General features: G+C 41.3%; 1 protein-coding gene across 1 annotated transcript in view; it reads left to right on the top strand.

Annotated features, from left to right (window-relative positions):
* The window catches only part of LOC124776283 (myosin-VIIa), a 476348-nt gene that overhangs the window by 371638 nt on the left and 83251 nt on the right, over window positions 1-21459 (top strand). The window contains exons 5-6 of the mRNA XM_047251187.1: window positions 10845-10991; window positions 11873-12057. Coding sequence (XP_047107143.1) covers window positions 10845-10991; window positions 11873-12057 — 332 coding nt within the window. The remainder of the gene's footprint in view (window positions 1-10844; window positions 10992-11872; window positions 12058-21459) is intronic.

Consider the following 21459-nt stretch of genomic DNA (forward strand, 5'->3'; position numbering starts at 1 on the left):
CACACACACACACACACACAAACACACACACACACACACAAGCAAACGCTTTATAAAATACCCACATGAACTAAATATCTTTCATCATTTCAAGAAATAAGTGCTCAAGATAATTCTTTTGCAACCTACAATTTAGTTGTGCGGTAGGCGCTACAGTTAATGATGGTTGAGAGAGCGGGGGGGGGGGGGGGGGGAGTAGGGGGGAGGGCAGGGATACTAGCTAATATATGATTACAATCAAGAGTAATGGACTAAGAAAGGTAGATGGACATAGAAAGAAATTTTTGGAATGATCGGACAGTTTTCTTACTGTCATCTGATGTTACACCTGATTAAATGTTGTATTCATTCACGAAAGTTTGTTGTCTAGAATTCTATCGTTTTCAGTCTTTCCAGTACCAGATTTTGAGTGTGTATTTTCAAACCCTCATGTCCACTCTTCGTCTTGATGGCGGCGTGAACACGTTCAATGAGGAGTGAGATGTGGGAATGTCTGTTGAGGAATGCAGACTCCAGATCTTCATTTTGATACGCGGAAAACTTGGTTGCAAGGATGCCCCGGAGATGCCAAGCAGTTATCGGCGCTCCATGTGATTGGACGTATTATTTATTTTCCTTTTGTTCATAGATGATGTATGTATAGGTTTTGGTTTGTTGTCAAATACATTTTTTTACTGATTAACTCGACCACGATGTTACTGAACCTTAGGACGCCTAAGGGGAGGGGGGGGGGGGTTCGTTGAACCCACATTTTTTTTATGTCCCCTGCTTTTGCCCAAGTAACTTTCATACTACATATTCCCTTTGAGTTATTGTTTGTTGGCTATTTTATGAAATGTTAGTGTCAATATATTTTATAGAAAATTCCTGCTTTGAATTTATTATGGGTCCAACATAGCCCCCCCCCCCTTCTTAGACTTCTATGCTATAGAAAATTTCCCTTAGTAGGATTTCGTATTTCTCATCTCTACAATAATGCAAGTTAGTTTCTTGTTGATTGATATTCTTGATATTCACAACAATCGGTTTACTTTCAGAGGAAGTGATTGTTTATGTCAGTCAGCTGTTCTTTATCTTGTAAACTTGCAATGAGTTAGTGCAGTTCCCAACATGAAGGGCTCCAGTAACTTTGGTGTCCTACACAGCAAAAACGAAACCAAGTAAAAACTTACAATGCACCAAGATAAAGTCACTGTCGGAGGAGAGAAGAATAAAACCGAGATAAATGCATATTATAATTCCACTAAATGTGGAATTTATACCATTGATCAAATAGCGCGTATGTACACCTGCAAGAGGGGAACAAAGAGATGGCCTCTATCTGTATTTTACTCTCTCATCGACATTTGTGCTATCAATGCAACCACCATATTCATCCAGCAACATCCAAGATGGAATGAAAAGACACACAACAAACGGAAACGCTATCTTCTGCAAGCTGGGATGGAACTAGTGAAATTGCAGGTAGAAGAAAGAAGTACCAACGCAAGAGGGTTATCTAACCAAATTGTTCAATCAATGGAGACTATTCTACAAAAGAAAATCAAAGAAGTGACAACAGAAGCACGTCAGCCTCCTGCAGGGAAATGTCGGTGCCATATTTGTGTAAGAGCAGCTAAAACAAAGAAGCAGAACTACAACAATCTAAGTAAACCAAAACAGTATTGTGGACAGTGTCATAAACATGTGTGTAACACACATTCAGAAAAAAATTGTGAAGTGTGTCTCTTGCCTTGAAGTTGAGGACTCAGAGAAGTCTATTGCATATGAACACATCTGTATTTTGTATTGTAATATGTCAATTTTTTATTCACTCAATACAATACTTATAACAATTAACAACATTTATAAACCGATGCCTTAGTTAAAATACATAAACCATTTTGAAACTTGTAATTTTCGTCAGTAAACTTATTTAATACCTGTGGGCTCGCCGAACCCCCCCCCCCCCCCCCCCCTTAGGCATCCAAGTTAGAACAAAAAGCTTGGGCATCGTAGGGTTAACAGACTGTACGTCCGAGACTTACTCAACTCCCATGCCGCGACCTCTGAACGCTTCTATTCACGACCATGCGGGCACGTCATACTAACACATACGTTTCGCGACGATGTAACGCAGTACATGTTGGTCCTTCAAAGTTGAAAGTGTAATCATTTCGTGTGCATGGTACCTTCTACCTGCCTGCCTGCCAACAATGATTGCAATCCTACTTGTCCGACTGGGTGTAACACTTTTTATGGCGATCAGTGTAGATTATAGGCTCTCTAGTCCGGTATTAGCAAAAGTTTGCACGTCTATGTCCGTGCTCTGAAAATAGTGGGGGAGGGTACTTACCACTGCACCAGTTATTGGGCTGCTTCCCGTCCCATTCACGTGTGGAACGCGTGAATAAAGGTCGCTTAAATGCTACTGTGCGCGCTGTAACTAGCCAATCTTGTCTTGGTGATCCCAACGGGAGAGCTAGGTAGGGGGTTTTTGTGACTAGGCTTTCGGAGAATAATTGACTTCGGTGTTCAAATTTCTGCCAGTTCATTTTTTCCACCACCTCCGTGGCGCTCTTCTTGTGGGCAAACAAACCTGTGAGCTTTCGTGCTGCCTTTCTTTGTATGCGTTCAATATCCCGTGTTAGTCCTCCTTGGTACGGGTCCCACTCTAACATTCTGCGTGGTGCCTGTTTGTTCTACATCGTGTCTCCCTACCACTTTCGCGCAACGACGCTCTGAGCGTGTTTTTTTAGGGAATTGACTAGTTTGAACCTGGGACCTGTTGCTGGTAAGGAGACGCCAGACTACACATGACATGTAGAATTCAGAAGAGTTCAGTGAGACTAGCGATGATATAGCCAAATACTTAATGATTTCAGCGTCAGCTCCACTGCACTCCCTGTAAAAGAATCTTAATACTAACTAAATTTAGTGGAAGGGGTTCAAGGCTTTCCTATTTTTAGTTAGCTGGTAAAATAACATCGAAAAAGCAGTTAAGTTTACCATTGGAAATTTTATTCTTCTCACAAAACATCGTTTATGAATTGCACTATTGATAAAAGGAAATGTTTTAATACAGGATGGTAAAAACCAACTGCGTTCAAAAAAAATGTGAACGAATATTCCCTGAATGGGTTTCCAAGTTCTGCAATGGATCGAAGGATGACCTATGCCATATCACATCTATAATCTAGGTTTAAATTAAGTTTCACAAAAGAGAAAACTATCAAAATGGTCTACAGTGACCCTCAATTATCTTTTTAATTACTTGTGGTAAATTACAGTGGCTGATGTGGCTTCTCAATAACTATATAACAGAAAAATCATCGCGCTTCAGATTTTTACTTCAAGTGGCAAATGTGAACGCCATGAACTTTAATTGATGATCGACACTAGTATTACGCAAAAAGGGGATGTAACAGATGAGACTTCTGCGGTTCTGAGTGAAGCCTTATGCGCTCAAAAATGCGGCATCGCGTGCGTTCATTACGTTGTCAGTGTTCGTCAGGGGGCGGCGGACAGCACAGCTGCGCTCACCTCGCCGTCTCCGAAGCAACTTCCCTTCTAACTTCTCCTTACTAAAATTTACCGAAGTTGGTTTAAAAAAAACTATCTGGCTATGTTTTCATCTGACCAATCAGGGTCTCAATGTTAACCTTAAGCTCCGCCTACAAAAATTCTGTCTATCCAATGAGAAACGTTATACTTTTCGTGGTGAGGCAATGTTTTTAAAGTTTGCAATGTAACAGAGACGCGAAAAGTCTCACGCTAAAACTTGCAGCTGGTGTGGTCCTTTTAGCGTTATCGTAAGATCTATACTGTTCTTTTGGAGGGCTCTATCTTTTAACATGGGCTGGGTGTGGTCCTAACGTAACAGAGACGCGAAAAAGTCTCACGCTAAAACTTGCGGGTGGTGTAGCCCTTTTTGTGTTATCGTAAGATCTATACTGTTCTTCTGAAGGGCTCTAGCTTTTAACATTCGCTGGGGGGGGGGGGGGGGGGGGGGGGGGGTGGTCTTGACGTAACAGAGAAGCGAAAAAGTCTCACACTAAAACTTGCGGGTGGTGTGGTCCTAGCGGTTAGCTGGCGACGTGGGGGTCCATCCGTCCCTTATCGTAGGGCCTTCCAGCTTAACACAGTTCTGCACTCGGCTTCTGTTCTCGTTTCTCCCCTCGGAACTGCGTCTGTCTCACGGTGGGAAGGTATGACATGCATTTAGGCATTCTTGTGTTAGTCTGTGGTATTCCATTTGCTCACTCGTTACTCGTATTACTTTGGTTAATTTAACGTCACGATTTATTCGGAGCTATATGACATACCACTGGATTTGCTTATCATGTCAGGGTTTTCATGGAAGGTGTTGGATTTGCCCGACACCTTATACCACGCTAAAGCGGCAATGCTATAAAAACTCAATGCGAGACATTTTGTGGGTGTTGGGGACTGAAGGTCTCGGTTGCGCTGAAATTATAAATGAAACGTAAGCTACTAACATGTTCACTTATTTTTAAATTCGTATTTATAACATGACTGACATTTTGCGATTAATTGTAGGTTATGATTTAGAATTTCATTAAAATTTTCACAAGATCCCATATTAAATTTTATTGCACTTAGTGTTTCAACGTCAAGTTAAGATTTTTCCGATGTCCAAATGGCGTCCACCAACGAAATAATCGTTCCGTGAGTGTGTCCGTCCCTGGTAAACAGAGGCGGTACTGGAGCCTGGTCACACAGTATTTATGTGGTATGTGCCGTCCATTAAATTTTCAGAACACCTGTTCTGTACTGCTCTTCATCTCTTCGTGGTTCACATACAGTAATTTGAGACGTAGTTTACTTCGGTAAGTAAGTTACCCTCTGGTACCGTCGTTGGCATCTACACCATTAACTGTTGGTAATCTGCTCTACTTCAGTCCATTTCAGGCACTGGTTTAGCTCAATCCAATCATATGTTTCGAATTTACTGTACTGATGAATACATTTCTGTAGGTACTGGATGCAGCTGTGATTGAAATTACGTACATGCCCAATAAAATAATTTCTGTCGATCTGCCCGCTCTCCAAAAGCTTTTTAGTCATTTCCTATATTCAGAGGAATGTAATCGTTTTCTAAGCGTTGGTGTACTTGTTTTTCAGATCCACAAACAAGTGAGAAACTTTCATCAAGCTAATTTTATCTCCTTCCATCATTTTTACAAAATCGTTAAGTAATGCAGCTTGAACATGTACGAATTTTAGCCACAGCTGCGAGCATTCTTTAGAGGAGAATGCGTGTAGTACAGCTGGACATTTTTCTGTCGATAAAAAGAAAGCTTCCAAGATTTTTTCAACTGCAGGCAAGAGTGCAAGCCATCTTGTTTTACTACATATATCCCAAAATTCTTTTGTACGGCATCTTTGTCTCTTTGCAAAAATCTTTGAAAGCCTCTACGCGCATTGTGCATGCATAAAAGTACGAATATATCTTCGTAACAATATATTCGACGTCCACTGGCAACAAATCGGCGGGTGTTCGTGTTGCGCTTTGTGCGATTTGTGCTGCGCACCACACACCAAATATTTTCTTCTTAAGCCCTCTTGGAGTTTTAGGAAAACGTTACACTGTCCTTAATGTTGAACTCCACCAAAATTTATGTTGCTATTATCAGCATAAATTCCACTCACTGTCTCTTCCCGGTCGTGCCTTTCAAGAATGTCCGTTAAAGAATCATATATAATGCCTACAGTTTCGCTAGGTACATTCAGGATATCCAATATTTTGACGTTAATTCCAGTTGTAGGATGAAAGTACCGCACTAGCATTGGAAATATTTTGACGTCCTTATCGTTCGAAACATGTGAACATACTCAGATAAATGAGGTATCATTAAGTGCTGCCTTCAGACTTATTAAGAATACGGCGCAATCACGCTTTTTACAGTTGCCTCACATTCGGTTTTCCCGCAGCGAAACTTCTTTTCAAATACTTTTTAAATTAATTTAGAAGTGCAGTCCATCGATCTAAAGCTCTGATTTTGACTTACCGTGTGGAAGGTCCACAAGCCTGCACCTCTTGCAAACTCTTGATCGCCGTATTTTTCCTGACGGAAGTAAGTTCCCAGTGATGACGATGTACTTGCAGCGGCCAGCGCTTTCTTATGCTTGTCAGATGTTAAATGGTGTTGTGTATCGTGTTTGCCGCAGTGAGCAACGTACTTCAGAAGGTGTTGAACACTTTTGTATAAAAGAGAACTCTTTTTGCGACTCTAGCTTGAATTTACAACTTCACTTTTTCGCAGTTGGCGGCACTGCTAAGTAAAACGAGCAGACTACTTCACGAAACTGGGCGAGACTGACACACAAGTTAACAATGTCGTGTCACAGCGCGGACTCATTTAAACCGCGGACAATCGCTTTGCCTCGAAGGTCTTGTTTTTCATGTCGCTCCCAACCTCAGTGATCTAACAGTGTTCGCTATTTTTCCTATGCTAACTGCGTTGTGTTACAACACCGTTAGATCGCTTTCAAGAATGCGTGTTTCACCTGCGTGAAATTTATTCGATACTCGCACGAGGCACGCGCAACCATAGCGCCAGTGTCAGCGTTTCCCTCTCACAGCAAAACGAGAGAATTTCCCCTCCACATCCCAATCGTAACAGACTATTCGGCCAACTTTTAGGCTGAGTTGTACTGGCGCTTTTTCACTTTGTCTAAAATATTCTTGTGCTACATTTCTTTCTCTTTCACCTTCACTTGGCAACGAATGCTATTGCACATTGTCACACAGAGATTGTGTGTTGATAAATTGACTGATATTTCCTGTGACAAATGAAATTAAGATTTTTTGGTGGAATGTGAAAATTACCGGAATGCGGGACATATTAGCAGTTTTGCGGGACTTTTTTTTGTTTGTTAATTCTTCCAATGCTGTATTACAAGTACCGCTGCGGTACTGTTGCGCAGAATCTGGGACAGTCGGCTGCATCATCCCACATACATAAGCAATATTCTAGCATGGGCTTGTAGGCAGGCTCCTTTGTAGACAAATAGCATTTTTCTAGCATCCTACGAATGACCACCTGCTTCATCTACAACTGAGCCTGTGTGATGGTTCCATTTCATATCCTCACTGTTACGGCCAGGTATTTGTATGGATTAAATTGACTGATATTTCCTGTGACAAATGAAATTAATATTTTTTGGTGGAATGTGAAAATTACCGGAATGCGGGACATATTAGCAGTCTTCAAGTTAAGACATAGTGATGCAGTCATACGATACCATGTTTCTTTTTTGTGAAGTGTACAGTTTTACATTCAAAGCAAGTCACCAACCTTTGCACCAATTTCAAACCATATGAAGATCTGTCTCAATATTTGTGCGAGGTCATTAATATGCAAGATTAACAGTAACGGTCCGAATACATTACCCTGTGACACGTTTGAAATTACGAGTGCTTCTACATCTGTGTACTACACTCGACCCAAGATAAATTGCTGCGTACTCCCTATCAATACATCATCAGTCCAGTCACAAATTTCGCTTGATATCATACACGCAGTGCTGTTTTTCTGGGGGAACGCTGGGGGATGCGTAACCCTAAACTTTTTCGTCGACAAAGTAATTTTTTTACGATGTTGAGAACTTGGAAGAGTGCCTAAGATTTATTTCACGGGCGTAAATTTTTATTTCATTTTTTCGTGTTGGTAATTGCAATACGAGCGATACCAGTCCAGTTTTTGGTGGGAAAAGCGAAGTCATTGACTGTTTCAATCATTTCGAAGCTGCGGCAACAGTTCTCGACAACTGAATCCCTGGCAGCCAATTCGACAGGCATGTTTAGTGCCCTCGCCAGCTAGTATTGGGCGATGGTAGTGCTAAACGGATATGCGTACGCTCAAACGCCGAGCTACCGATAGATGTCTCTACGGTCCTGCAACTATGATGAAGTTGATGACGTCATGCCTAAAAGCAGACGGGTAGTATCCCATGCTTCAGTTATAAGTAATTTTCGCTGCATTATATCCAATGTCGGAGTAAAGTCAGTGTACTACACTCCCCACATTTCCTTCTAATAGCGATCAACAAAAATTCGACAAAAAATGTTCAAATGTGTGTGAAATCTTATGGGACTTAACTGCTAAGGTCATCAGTCCGTAAGCTTACACACTACTTAACCTAAATTATCCTAAGGACACACACATCCATGCCCGAGGGAGGACTCGAACCTCCGCCGGGATCAGCCGCACAGTCCATGACTGCAGCGCCTAACACCCCTCTGTTAATCCCGCGCGGCAAAAATTCGACAATTTGGTAGTTTAGTTGTGCGAAACGAATTGTTGAGAATCTTCTGCCCACTCCGAATGCCATTGCCTTTATTATCACTCAGACCTGGAAGTTAATGGCAGGCATTGTTGTGCTATGTGTCACTGTTTTGTACCAGTACTCAGTTCATCAACTTCTTCATGACTATTGCAGCAACGTTAAGAAAGATAATATATCTCTGCAGTATTATCAAATTCGTGTTGAAAGCATATATTCTTTTAAATATATATGCAAAATTAATGGTAGATATGATTTCATTTTTGTTGTTATTGCGGTAATCATTTATGTAGCCTTTATTAAACAATGGCTGGACTTCAAGCTACATATTCTAATCATACCATCTGGTAAATACTAGACTTAAGCAGTGGTGCAGAATGTAAGAGCTTCATTTAACATCTAAAAACATTAAAAAATACCTGTTTCAACTGACGAAACATGCTTCTTAACAGGGCGATAATAATCAGTAGTAAAAAGTATTCTCAACTTTCTACTCCAAAAACTTCAATTTTCTTTCATTTTTGTCTTTTTCTTTTTCCTGTTTTTATATGTCTATAAATTAACACTAATAGTAAAGTAAAAGGTTGTGATAATAGCGATAGATGTCTGTTTCCTACATTCGGCAGTTAATGTGCTCCAAAAGAGAAATATAAAAAATTATTATTAACTTTCAAAGTATGGATTACCATATATTGTTAGAGATTGCAAATTTGCCACAAATTGTGCCAATTCTGGTGGTAAGGCTCTACTGCATATATGAAACGGACAGGGGATGTTTTAGCGTTGCACTGTATTGAATACGAATAATGAGTGTCAGCTGTAACTAGTGCCGTAAGCATTGTTAGTGGACGGAAAGCAGCAACTCTGTTGTCGTCAAGTTTCTTCCAAGTATTTCTTCACTGTTTTGTGTATCGGCAAGATTAGCTTACAGCATCAATTGAAACCTTAAACTGGAGCAGAAAGTAAAATGCCCACTGAAGATGTAAGCTGAAGGCGGAGGAGTTAGAACGATATGCTGACGACTTGGAATGAACTACAGTGCTTAGCAATAATCATCGCACAGAAAGATAAATTTAATATGTTTTTAAGTTCCTGCCGTGTCTTGAGATGTTCGATATTTCTAATTTATAACAGGTTTTCCACTGTCCCAATCACAAAGGTTCTGTTCTTTACGAGCGCTTACAAAGGTTCTTTTTATTAATTGTGATCTAGATGGTGAAAAAATTTATTGTAAATTATAGGAATCGCTTGTCCCAAGACACTGCCACAACTTGAGAAATATAACTACTGTCGATCATTTTCTGTACTCGTGTATATAGCCTGAAAGAATTTTTCGCTCTGCAGCGAAGTGTGCGCAGATGTGAATCTTCCTGGCAGATTAAAACGGTGTGCAGCGTTCGCACACTCCGCTGCAGAGTGGAAAATTCATTCTGGAAACATCTCCAGGCTGCGGCTTTGCTGTCTCCGCAATATCCTTTCTTCCAGTAGTGCTAATACCGCAAATTTAGCGGGAGAACTTCCGTTAAGTTTGGGTGGTAAGGGATGAGATACTGACCTAAGTACAGCTATGACGACCAGTGGTGAGTAGTACTTGGATAGCTGTCGATAGAACACTTGCCCGCGAAAGGCGGAGGCCCCGAGTTCGAATCTGGATCCAGCATACAGTTTTAATCTGCCAGGGAGTTTCGTTTATGTAACTTGTTTACATTTGATGATACACGTTCGATATATATATATATATATATATATATATATATATATATATATATATATATATATATATATATATATATATATATATATATAGTAATATGCCAGATCTCTGTTGAACTGTTCAGCCTGAATTTACACACCCGTCAACTCAGTTTTTAGATCAGCAACAGTGTATCAGTAGTGAACTAATGTTCCAATAACCCATAAGACTTGACAATTTTGCCCATTGCGACAATGACATGTTAGGTAAAGTACATCGATATAAAAATGCAAAAAAATTATCATTTCATGTTTGCTGAATAAATCAAATCAAAATGGGACATGTTCCACTCAGTTGTGACCATAAAAAGGTGGGAAAGTAGACAGGAGAGGCTGGATTCAAATAAAATTTGGACAATCCTAATTGAGATTTTCTGTATTTTTGCACATTCACTTCAGATGAACAATAGGATTGTCTCACCTAACACTCCAAATAACAGTATGATCTTAAAGAGAACTAATGCTCAATCTTATGTAATCTAGGTTTAAAGTGAATGAAAACTTTGAAATGTCATTCCTTTTTCTCAGTTTTGTATTGAACTCTGCTTTGATCCCTGCAAATCAAAAACAAGGATAAAGCGCAAATATTCCCACTTTGGATGTAAACATGAAACAAAGAATAAATAAAGATTTTAAGTTTTGTGCAATACTAATAAATAATTACACAAACAAACTAGTTCATTCAGTTGTGCATGTGGTACCCAAGACAATTTTTTAAAAAGGTAACATAACTGGTTCCAGTTGTGTACATTTATCAAAAGTGTTAATTTATAAAACACAATAATATAATTTTATTGTTTTAGGAGCAGTGGCTCACACCGGAGAGGCGTATCAAGGCGATGCATGCCACCTCAGTGCAAGGGGTGGAAGACATGATATCTCTGGGAGACCTCCATGAAGCTGGAATATTGAGGAACCTGTTAATTCGTTACAATGAGAATCTTATATATGTAAGTTAAAGAATGGAAAATCTGGGTTGGAGTAATAATAATATGAAACAGGACAGATTGCTGCTCACAACATAAAGAAGGCATTTGAGCAGCAGATAGGCACTTTAACAGTCTTCTTACAAACATGCCTGTCTGCGACTCATCATCTCCTCTGTGTGTTGATCAGCAATCTATACTATTTCATATCTATGTAAGTTAGTGATGAGTAGCAATTAGATCTCTTCCTGCAGTATTGGCAGGAATAATATTCTGTGATACCAATATAATTTGTAAAATTGTAGAATGTAGCTTCAACTTTCAAGTAATGTTATCTTCAATAAAAGGTTTTCAAAGCACCCAACAGTTCAGGTGAATCACTTTACAAGTTTATTGACTAGAACTGGTTGGTTACCTAATATGATTATAAAATCGGAACTGTTTTAGTCTACTGTTACTTCTGTATTCTTGTAGTAAGCAGCTACTCTGTGTAATAGTTCATAGTGTAGTACAATGTTCTTTTTCCTCCATTACAGTTACATCTTTTGCTTTCCTGTTCCTTGTTTTTAGCTGTCTTTTCTTGCTGATGATAATATGCTTTTAAATTAGCAGAGGCTCATAATGTGATGATGTCTTTCCGTATGTGTATCAACATTTCTCACATGCTTCAGTCTTAGATATTGATGAATGGAAGCTCTCCTCTCTCACAGTATCAAGTTACCATTTATTCAGACATGAAGCTGATATTTTGCATAATTTAGTTAATGATTTTCTTGGTATTACAGACTATTGTGTGAGTAAAATGAAGTAAAATACAAACAAAACCAAAAGTTATATTATAAAAGTTATCAATGATTAAATTTCTAGTTTTGATAAAATGAGTGTACAATGTGTTTTTCTTTCAGACATACACTGGGTCGATTCTTGTTGCTGTCAACCCATACCAAATTCTGCCAATTTATACTGCAGAACAAATAAAATTGTACAAAGACAGAAAAATTGGTGAACTACCACCCCACATATTTGCGATTGGGGACAACAGCTACACACACATGAAACGATACGGACAAGATCAGTGTATTGTAATCAGGTAATTATATAAATGTCAGCTGTTAGCATGAAATTTCTTTTTTTGAAAGATATTTAGGTATTGTTTCCACAGTTGTTTAAAACAAGAAATTGCCACTCTCTTTCCTTTATGTGAAGATATTATTACCTGATCCATTATTAGAACTGCCAATTAATGCTGGTAATAACCACTATGAATTGTGCAGTCAGCAGCTGCTTTGGTGAATGTCTCTGTAAGGTACTGGCTGGCTGTCACAGATATTATCTGGCAAAGCAAACTGAAGACCTGACCAGGGAGGCAGCACTGACATGATTACGTGCAAGAAATGGGAAGGGGAGATAGTAACAACGTACACACAGTATTCTAAGACTGGAGCATCTATGTGGTACATGTATAGACACAAATGCTTCATGTAGCACAATAATTAAACATCGACTGGCGGCAGCATGCCTCTTGCTCTATGACTGTGGTAACATTTTCTCACAGAGTAATGTGTATGAATCCAAGTTTGTTTGAACAAACAACAGACTACTTTAATTCCGATGCTTCATTTTTTCTTGAAAAACTCTGGGGTGGCATAAAGGCCATCAATGACACCCCTCCTCTCCCTGAGGTGTTGTTTCGCACACATTTCGCGGTCGAAAACAACAAAGTGCAGTGCGATGATCAACAGGAAGTGTTCTCGGCTTCCTTTGACACTGCTGACACACTCGGACATTTCAAGAGTTCTCTAGGGAGACTGTGGGGCTGCATCGCCATTGAACGTGATCTCATCACATGGGTGTGCGACGCGATTGGAATTTTTGCTCTTGTGTAAAGGGTTGAACCACTAAGGATTGTTCAGAACCATTGGGCGAAATTTCAACGTCAAATGTTCAAATGTGTGTGAAATCTTATGGGACTTAACTGCTGAGGTCATCAGTCCCTAAGCTTACACACAACTTAACCTAAATTATCCTAAGGACAAACACACACCCATGCCCGAGGGAGGACTCGAACCTCCGCTGGGACCATTTCAACGTCATCCGGAGCAGTAGAGGGTACTTCTGCCCCTTCAACACTTCTGTTTTCCGCCCTCCAATGGCGTCATCACGTGGGAGGGCAATTTAAGATATGCCTGGATCAAACAGCAAAGTGTACTTCTTAACTACCTCCGCCCCCTCCTCCCCAGCTCGGCAATTCCCTCTGCGCTACCCAAGCAACTTAACTAAGCACATTATAAACAAACATACATGTCAGAAATTTCGACACCAATTCAGCTTCTCGGCTGCTCTGATGCCTGAAGCAAGGCAGAGCGCACCGAAGGGTGTGGAAGGTATTCCTAACGCTCAGGCGTTAGGGTAGGCTCCAGGTTGAATTGCTGTCTATATTTATCACAGATACATTTATATATGCTCAGTAAAGTTTCGTGGGTGGCATCGAAGGTATTGTCAAACTGCGGGGTCTTAGACGGACCCTGTGCCATTGCATTCTGTGCGGTCACGCCACAGGAGGGAGTGTTTCAAGACAGTGACATCTCTTTCACACATGATAACTTGTTTATTGTGACGCTTTTTAAAATCGGTTCCCATAGATGGAACAATTTTTCTCAGAGTTTCCTTGTTAGCCTCTTAAGTCCACTTATGTACTACAAAAGCTGTGAAGTTTTCACTGAGTTCATGTTTCCTGTTATTGTTTATAACATTGCAGAAAGTGCTGTCTAATAACATATTTATCCAGACTTTCAATGGCATACTTATTGTGTGCACTTTGCTTTTTTTTCTTTGCGGTAAATATTTGAATACCAATACCATTGTCCCCTCATGTCACAATTTACACACCTTTAATATTTTACTCCACATTTTGTCATCTTTACTATCAATCCCGTCACTCCTTTCCACTTCTCATCGTCAGTAAATTTAATGAAGCAAGCTTTCATAGTTGCCTGGAGCTGAACTGTCTGCACATTGGAGAAAACACAAAAAAATTTGGAAAACAAATTTTTTTAGAAAAAATTATTGTTTTTTGTGTTAAAGCAGGTAATCCCGTAATTAGAATAGACTAACAAACTGCCCCAGCTTCGCATGGACAAAGTGTGTTCGACCAGTTGAGTCATCTGGCATAGCGGTAATAAATTCTATTCACAAACTTTCGTCATGATTCAGTCTAAGTATTAGTGAAAACTGTATCAAAATCCCTAAAGTAATTCCTGAGATTAGCCATCACACACAGACACAAAAACACAGCAGGGAAATTTATAATATGTGCAGACTCTGGTCAAGCTTCACTGCCCTTTGGAAGTGCAGCAGCTGCTTTTCCCACCAGACACACCACCTCTGCAGCTGACCAGCTTGTGGTGCCCATCATTGCCATGAGATATGACTACCAGTGACAGTTAAATATGGAACCGATAACAATATTAATAATATTACAAACTCATCATTACTTCAATTATAAATTATACAGGTTGAATCACCTGAAACTTGCACCACACATATTGTGGGAATGTAAAGTGCTATTGATATGCGGTTTTCACATAATGGATTGGTAGTGAGAAAGTGTAATTCTTGTGCAGAAGTACACTTTTTTAAATCGGAACAATGCCTGTTGGCATTAACAAACTAAAAGCAGGGTAAATTGGAATGTCATTGGTGTTTGTTGCAGAATTATACTGTGAGTTGTTCATGAGGCATCACATTTTGAAAATTTCCAACACAGATGCTTGTACAATACCTGCAGTAGCACACAGTAAAGAGCAACACAAGTGCATATATACTAGTTGTGTGGATTCTGACCAATAATGAGACAGTTGACCATCACAGATTGTGTTCAAAATGGCCATTGGCATCAGAAATACATGCTTTCAGTCTGGTATGAAACAGCTAGCATTTCAGCGGAGATATCTTAGGCTGCAGTAACAAGTCATTGCATATCTTTGTGTGTAGTTGGTATGTCCTTGTAGATAGCTTCATTCAGCTTTTTGCACAGGAAAAAGTCTACAGATGTCAATTGCAAGGAATGGGTGGGCCAAGGCACAGGTCCTCGGTGTCCAGTCCATCAATTTGGAAATAATTCGTGAAGACAAGCTGTTGTACTTCGTGCACTGTAGGCTAGACAGCCATCATGTTAGTACCGCAGGTCCCTCCTAGTCTCCAGAGGAATGTCTTCTGGCAACTACAGAATATGGTCTGTTGGAGGCTGTGATACTTGTGCGCCTTTAGTGTTCTGTCTATGAAAAATGGGCCTATAGGCTGATGGTTCATTATCCCACACCACAGGTTTGTCCTCCATGGGTGCTGACTTCCCCCTGATGAAGCCAACAGGGGTTGTCAACAGACCAATTGCGCATATTTTGGTGGCTTACCTAGCCATGACTGGGAATGTGGCTTTGTCACTAAACTAGTTATATGATACATCTCAAGTATCCTGTCTTAATGACCATGTACGGAAGTTAACATGATTCTCATAATCATTTCCATGAGCTCTTGATAAGGGAGATGTGATAGGGATGGAGCCTATATCAGTGGAGAATGCATAGGACACTTCCCTGACTCATTCCATTTCCTCATGCAATTGTTCAGGAGCTAACATGTGGTTCAACTGCAACAGCAGTGAGGACATTAATTTCCCCATCTTCTGTCATCACTTGGTTCCTCCTGTTGTTGTCAAGGTATTACACTACCACTTTCACGTAACTGGTTGAAGAGGTTGATAAATATTCTTCCTACACTCTCCATACACCATGAGCATGTCAGGTTTTTTTGCATTGGTAAATTCCATCGTCCACTAACGACCTTTTGCTTCGACTGTCACACATTAACTGACCAGCAAGTCGCAGCTTTTTCAAGGAACACACAAGCACGCTGTGGGTAAACATACCAATGTTGTACGTAGCAATTATGCTGGTCGAATGGCACAAACAAGTGTTGTTAAGGGAACTTTCTAAAGTATGATATCTCATAGATGATTTGCACTACAATCCTGTAACAAACATCCCTGACATTCTAATTTACCTTACTTATAGTTTGTTAATGTCAATAGGCATTGTTACATTTAAAAAGTATATGCTTGCACAAAAACACACTTTCTAAGTATTATTACAATCTGTTCATTTTCTAACAATACAGGCCCACTGAATACCAATTCATTCTCTGAAAACAACACGTCAATTGCAATTTTCAGTTTAGCAATATTTGTGGGACAAGTTTTAGGTGATTCACCCTGTATAAGCAAACCATTGTGAAGAGTTTCAAAATCTCTACAGTAGTTCCTCAGACTAGCTTTCACATACAGACAGAAAATTGTGGCAAGGAAATCTAATTTATAAAATGTATAGATATGTCATATGCATCTTCTGAGAAGAGCAATTTATGGCATTAACATTATCCATAGTTTTTCTTTTGTTGTATCAGTGCATTGGTAATGAATAAGAAATTACTTAAAATTTACTGATGTTTCAGTAACAGGTAGAACTAAGCATGTGGGTAGCATCTCTACATTGTGGTGTTTGATCAAAGATATGGCAGTTCATATTACAATAGTGGGAAAATAAATTCTGTGCCATGATTATTTGGCCAAAATGGTGTAAACGTGCCAGCATAGAATGCTGCTAATTGTATTGCTGATTGTCTTGTGCTAAACCCCAGGAAAGTACACTATCATACGGAATGAAGATGTCACATGGTCATCATGAAAATTTATCCACCAAATAGTGGTTTCAATCTTGCATATCTGTTTAGTGCTCTTCACTGATTTCAAGAACAAAGTGAATTTTATGTGGAGCCAGAGTTGGACGAGGGTGAATGCCAGTTGTCGGTCGCCTACATAGAATGTGGCAGGAGGCATTGAATGCAACTGAACTGTCTTCGTGCATTGTTGCTCAGCCACCATGTATCCTTCTAGTGGCCTCTGTCAGAACCATTGGCCGATGTGAGATGCCTAGATGATAGTTGTGTTCGTTACCACACCTCTTTGTCTGTGGGAAAGCAATGAGCTGCATCTCAGCAGGGCGACCCACATCTAGCCAGGCATCCCAACAGTACCCAGAAGCAGGTTGACATCATGGGAAGTATCGGACAGCTTCAGCAGCGCAATGGGCATCAGTGCATCTCTGCCTCAGGTGGCGAAGGCCACGCCACATCGACTTTGTGACCCAGTATGGAAGGAAACAGTAGTGGCAGGGGCAACACTTGCACCACAGCCTGGTCATCTGCCAACATCCAGTACATCTCGACAGTCTATAAACAGAGGAGGATGAGAGCAGGTTTCGGGTGTCACACAAGGCAGAGAGCCCAAAGGCAGGAACAACCCAGGAGCAGGGTAGGGAGCAGAGGATGTGATGGAGGAGATATGCAGGTTGTAGTGGGCGACTGCTGGAAGGTCTGGAGGAGGGGCCAGCCAGGTCTCCAGCCACAGGCACAGCTGATTTTGATGGCACATCAGTGTTCAGTCCCCCATGACCAGAGTGAACAAACAGTGGCCCCACTGCTACCGGACAACTCCTGAAATCCACTTCTCCTGGCGTCTGAACCTTGTCACTCACAAGCAGGTGTCTAGTTGGAAATGGGGAGACAGTGCTGCACATGGCCCCACACATGGTGACAGCATGAAGTGGATGAGTGTGCAGAGCTGATGGCCATGAAGAAATTCCATTGGACTTTGCTCCCATATTGGAGTCAACCTGTTTTAACTAAAAAGAAACATAAGGCCTCATCTGGAGAAGTGTTGGCCACACATTTCTGCATCTATGTCGTAAACAAGTGCATGAGACTTTTGGCCTCACCTTTTGACTGGATGTAGAAAGGCTGTAATAGCAGATGGTGAATGCCGCAGTGGTGGCAGAACTTACTGAAAACCTGGGAACAGAACTGTGGTCCATTGTCCGACATCAGCGTCAGAGGAAGACCTTCAATAGTGAAAGTTCTCCTGAGCACAGCAATCATTACTTCTACACTTGTGGACTGGCAGTTAACCACATAAGAAAGTTTGAGTACACATTGACTGATAATCAGCCAGCTAGTATCCAGGAAGGGTCACGTAAAGTCAGAATGTGCCCATGAACCTGCTCTCACAAGCAGGAGGGCATCTGCCAGTTATAGAACCTCTGGCAGGGCCCCAACTGCTGTTGTTCTCAGTGGAAATAGCTGCAAACAAGCTGCTTGGCTTGCTGGTCTGTGCCCAGCCAATACACGTGGTGCTGGATGAGCAGTTTAGCGTTTAGTACTTAAGACACCTCAGTGATCTCTGTGCAGGAGCTGTAGTACTGTTGGGCATAAAGGTTATGGCGCGACCGCCGGGGCAGACTGCTGGTCGGTAGTGAGAAGGATGACGCTATCTGCTAGGATGAGCTAGTGGTGAAGGTGAGAATAATGGTGCAATGTGTTGGAGTCGTGACCGGGTATGCTGTCAGGCCAGGCTTGTTGCGTGTACTGCCACATCTTTTGTACGATGATACACTATGTGATCAGAAGTATCCTGACACCTGGCTGAAAATAAAAGTTCATGGCACCCTCCATCGGTAATGCTGGAATTCAATATGGTGTTGGCCCACCCTTAGCCTTGATGACAGCTTCCATTCTTGAAGGCATATGTTCAGTCAGGTGCTGTATGGTTTCTTGGAGAAAGCCAGCCCATTCTTCACGGAGTGCTGCACTGAGGAGAGGTATTGATGTCCCTTGGTGAGGCCTGGCATGAAGTCGGCATTCCAATACATCCCAAAGGTGTTCTATAGGATTCAGGTCAGCACTCTGTGCAGGCCAGTCCATTGTCGTGTAACCACTCTACCAAAGGCCGTGCTTTATGAACAGGTGCTCGATTGTGCTGAAAGATGCAGTCACCATCGCGGAATTGCTCATCAACAGTGGGAAGCAAAAAGGTGCTTAAAACAGCAATGTACGCCTGTGCTGTGGTAGTGCCAAGCAAAACAACAAGAGGTGCAAGCCCTGTCCATGAAAAGTACGACCACCCCACTGCCTCTGAATTTTACTGTTGGCACTACACACGCTGGCAGATGGCATTCACCAGTCATTCACCATACCCACACCCTGCCATTGGATCACCACATTGTGTACCATGATGAAATCCAAGTTTTCTAGTGTTCTGCCTAATGGTCATAGTACTTGCAGTGGATCCTGATGCAGTTTGGAATACCTGTGTGATAGTCTGGATAGGTATCTGCCTATTACACATTACAACCCTCTTCAACTGTCGGCGGTCTTTGTCAGTCAACAGGTGAGGTCGGCATGTACACTCTTGTGCTGTACGTGTCTCTTCACATTTCCACTTCATTGTGACATCAGAAACAGTGGACCTAGGGATGTGTAGGAGTGTGGAAATCTCTCGTACAGACGTATGACACAAGTGACACCCAGTCACCTGACCACGTTCGAAGTTTGTGAGTTCCACGGAGGCCCCCCTTCTGCTCTCTCACAATGTGTAATGACTAATGAGGTCGCTGATACAGAGTACCTGCCAGTAGGCAGCACAATGCACCTAATATGAAAAACGTATGTTTTTGGGGGTGTCCGGATACTTTTGATCACATCTTTTGCCATCACTTCCACCCTATGAGTCACTGTGATAGGGAAAGCATCCACCATCTCTTGAGTCTCTTCATCCAACTGGAAGCACAAGATCTTATCTTGGTAGAACTGTAGCTCATACCCCATTGGGAGATGGGGAAGGGCATCTGCATTTGCCTGTTGTGTGCTGTTGTGGAAGAGAATTTCATAATGGTACCTGCTGAGAAAAGCACTCAGTACTGGAGGCTGTGGGCAGTCCTCTCAGGTAGCTTCACTGCTAGACCAAAGAGGGAGAATAATGGTTTATGATCCATAGTGACTGGAAACTTTGTTCTGTTCTGGAAAACAAGGAATTTTTTCAGTGTGAAGATAACCACAAAGGCATCCTTTTCAGTTTGTGAATACCTCTTTTCCACAGCATGGAGTGTCTCTGACATAAAAGTGATCAGATGTTCTGATCTATCCATGTCTCTGAGCAAGGACAGCCTCCAGGCCCAGGTCAGAGGCATCTGACACCACTACCAACTGTTTACCCAGTTGAAAAGTGGCAAGACATGGAGCTGATATGTGGGCCTGCTTCAACATTTTGAAAACCTGCTCTCATGCCTCTGACTGGACAAAAGGGATTGTTTAGCAGGTGCACAATTGCTGCCACACCTGTAATGAATGTGCTGTAATGTGTGATTTACCCAAGAAAGATGGGAGCTCCTTTAGATTTCTGGGGTGAGGAACTGCAGTGATGACTTCGACCAGCTTCTGTGTGCGTTAAATACCATCAGAGGAGATTACGTGCCATGGGCATTCCACTGATGGTTGAAAAAAATTGATTTCTCAAAGTTGCAGTTGAAGCCTGTGGGCTCGAGGATGTGAAACAGCCACTGCAAGTTTGCTAAGTGTTCTGTGATTGTGGACTCTTTTACCACAGTGTTATCAAGGTAATTTATGCATCCCAGTACATCCTACAGCAATTTTTCAAGGAATATTTGAAAAATGGCAGGGCACTGGCCATCCAAAAAACTAAGCATTTGAACCTATATAATCCATGTAGCGTGTTGACTGTGAGGACTTTGTGATTCTTCTTCCAGAGGTAGCAAGCTTCAGAGAGATTGATTTTGTCAGAATGCTGCCCTCTCACAAGTGCAAAGAGACTGGAATGGGATATGTGTTGATCTCCGACTTCGTGTTAACGGCAACTTTAAAATTTCCACACAGACACAATTTTCCTGATAACTTTTTTTATGACAACTAATGGTGTCAACCACTCACTAGCATACATGGATTCAGTGACATCTGAGGCTGTTTAGTTCATTTTTGATGGCATTGCTGAATATGAGGGGTGCAGGTTATGTATGGAAGAAATGGGGGCATGCTGACTTCTTTAAGGTGATATGCGCCACAAATTTCCTCACTTTTTTCAAGACCCCAGAGAAGGTCTCAGGGCACTTTTTATCGAGGTCATCCAATTTTTGAAATTGTATTTATTCTGAGACCAGGTGGGTGAGATGTGCTGTAAGTGGAATGCTTTGCTTGTCATTTGCCATCAAGCAGCAAGCTGTGGATTTCAGGCGAGGCACCCCCAGCTGGAGATGGATTTGAAAACTTAACAGGGTTGGAAAGGCCCCAGTATCAAACTGTAGCTGAACTTGTTTGTTGGACAAAGTGAGTGGAGGGGACTCACCTAGATTTGAAGATTCTGACAAAATCATGTTAATGTCCAGTCAGTGCTGATGAGACACATGTAGTCTATCCCGAGCATGACAGTCTGATGTGAGATGTCCTTCCTTCTATCATTGTGCCCATCGATTGGTGCAGCCATCTGGGACATGTTTTCAAAAACATTTTGGGCACAATGGAAACAAATATTGGTTCGAGGACCCAGATTGCTTTCCTTGTTTATGAAACTGAGCTGGGGGGGGGGGGGGGG

Source organism: Schistocerca piceifrons, chromosome 2 (assembly GCF_021461385.2).
Source record: "Schistocerca piceifrons isolate TAMUIC-IGC-003096 chromosome 2, iqSchPice1.1, whole genome shotgun sequence".
Taxonomy (NCBI): domain Eukaryota; kingdom Metazoa; phylum Arthropoda; class Insecta; order Orthoptera; family Acrididae; genus Schistocerca; species Schistocerca piceifrons.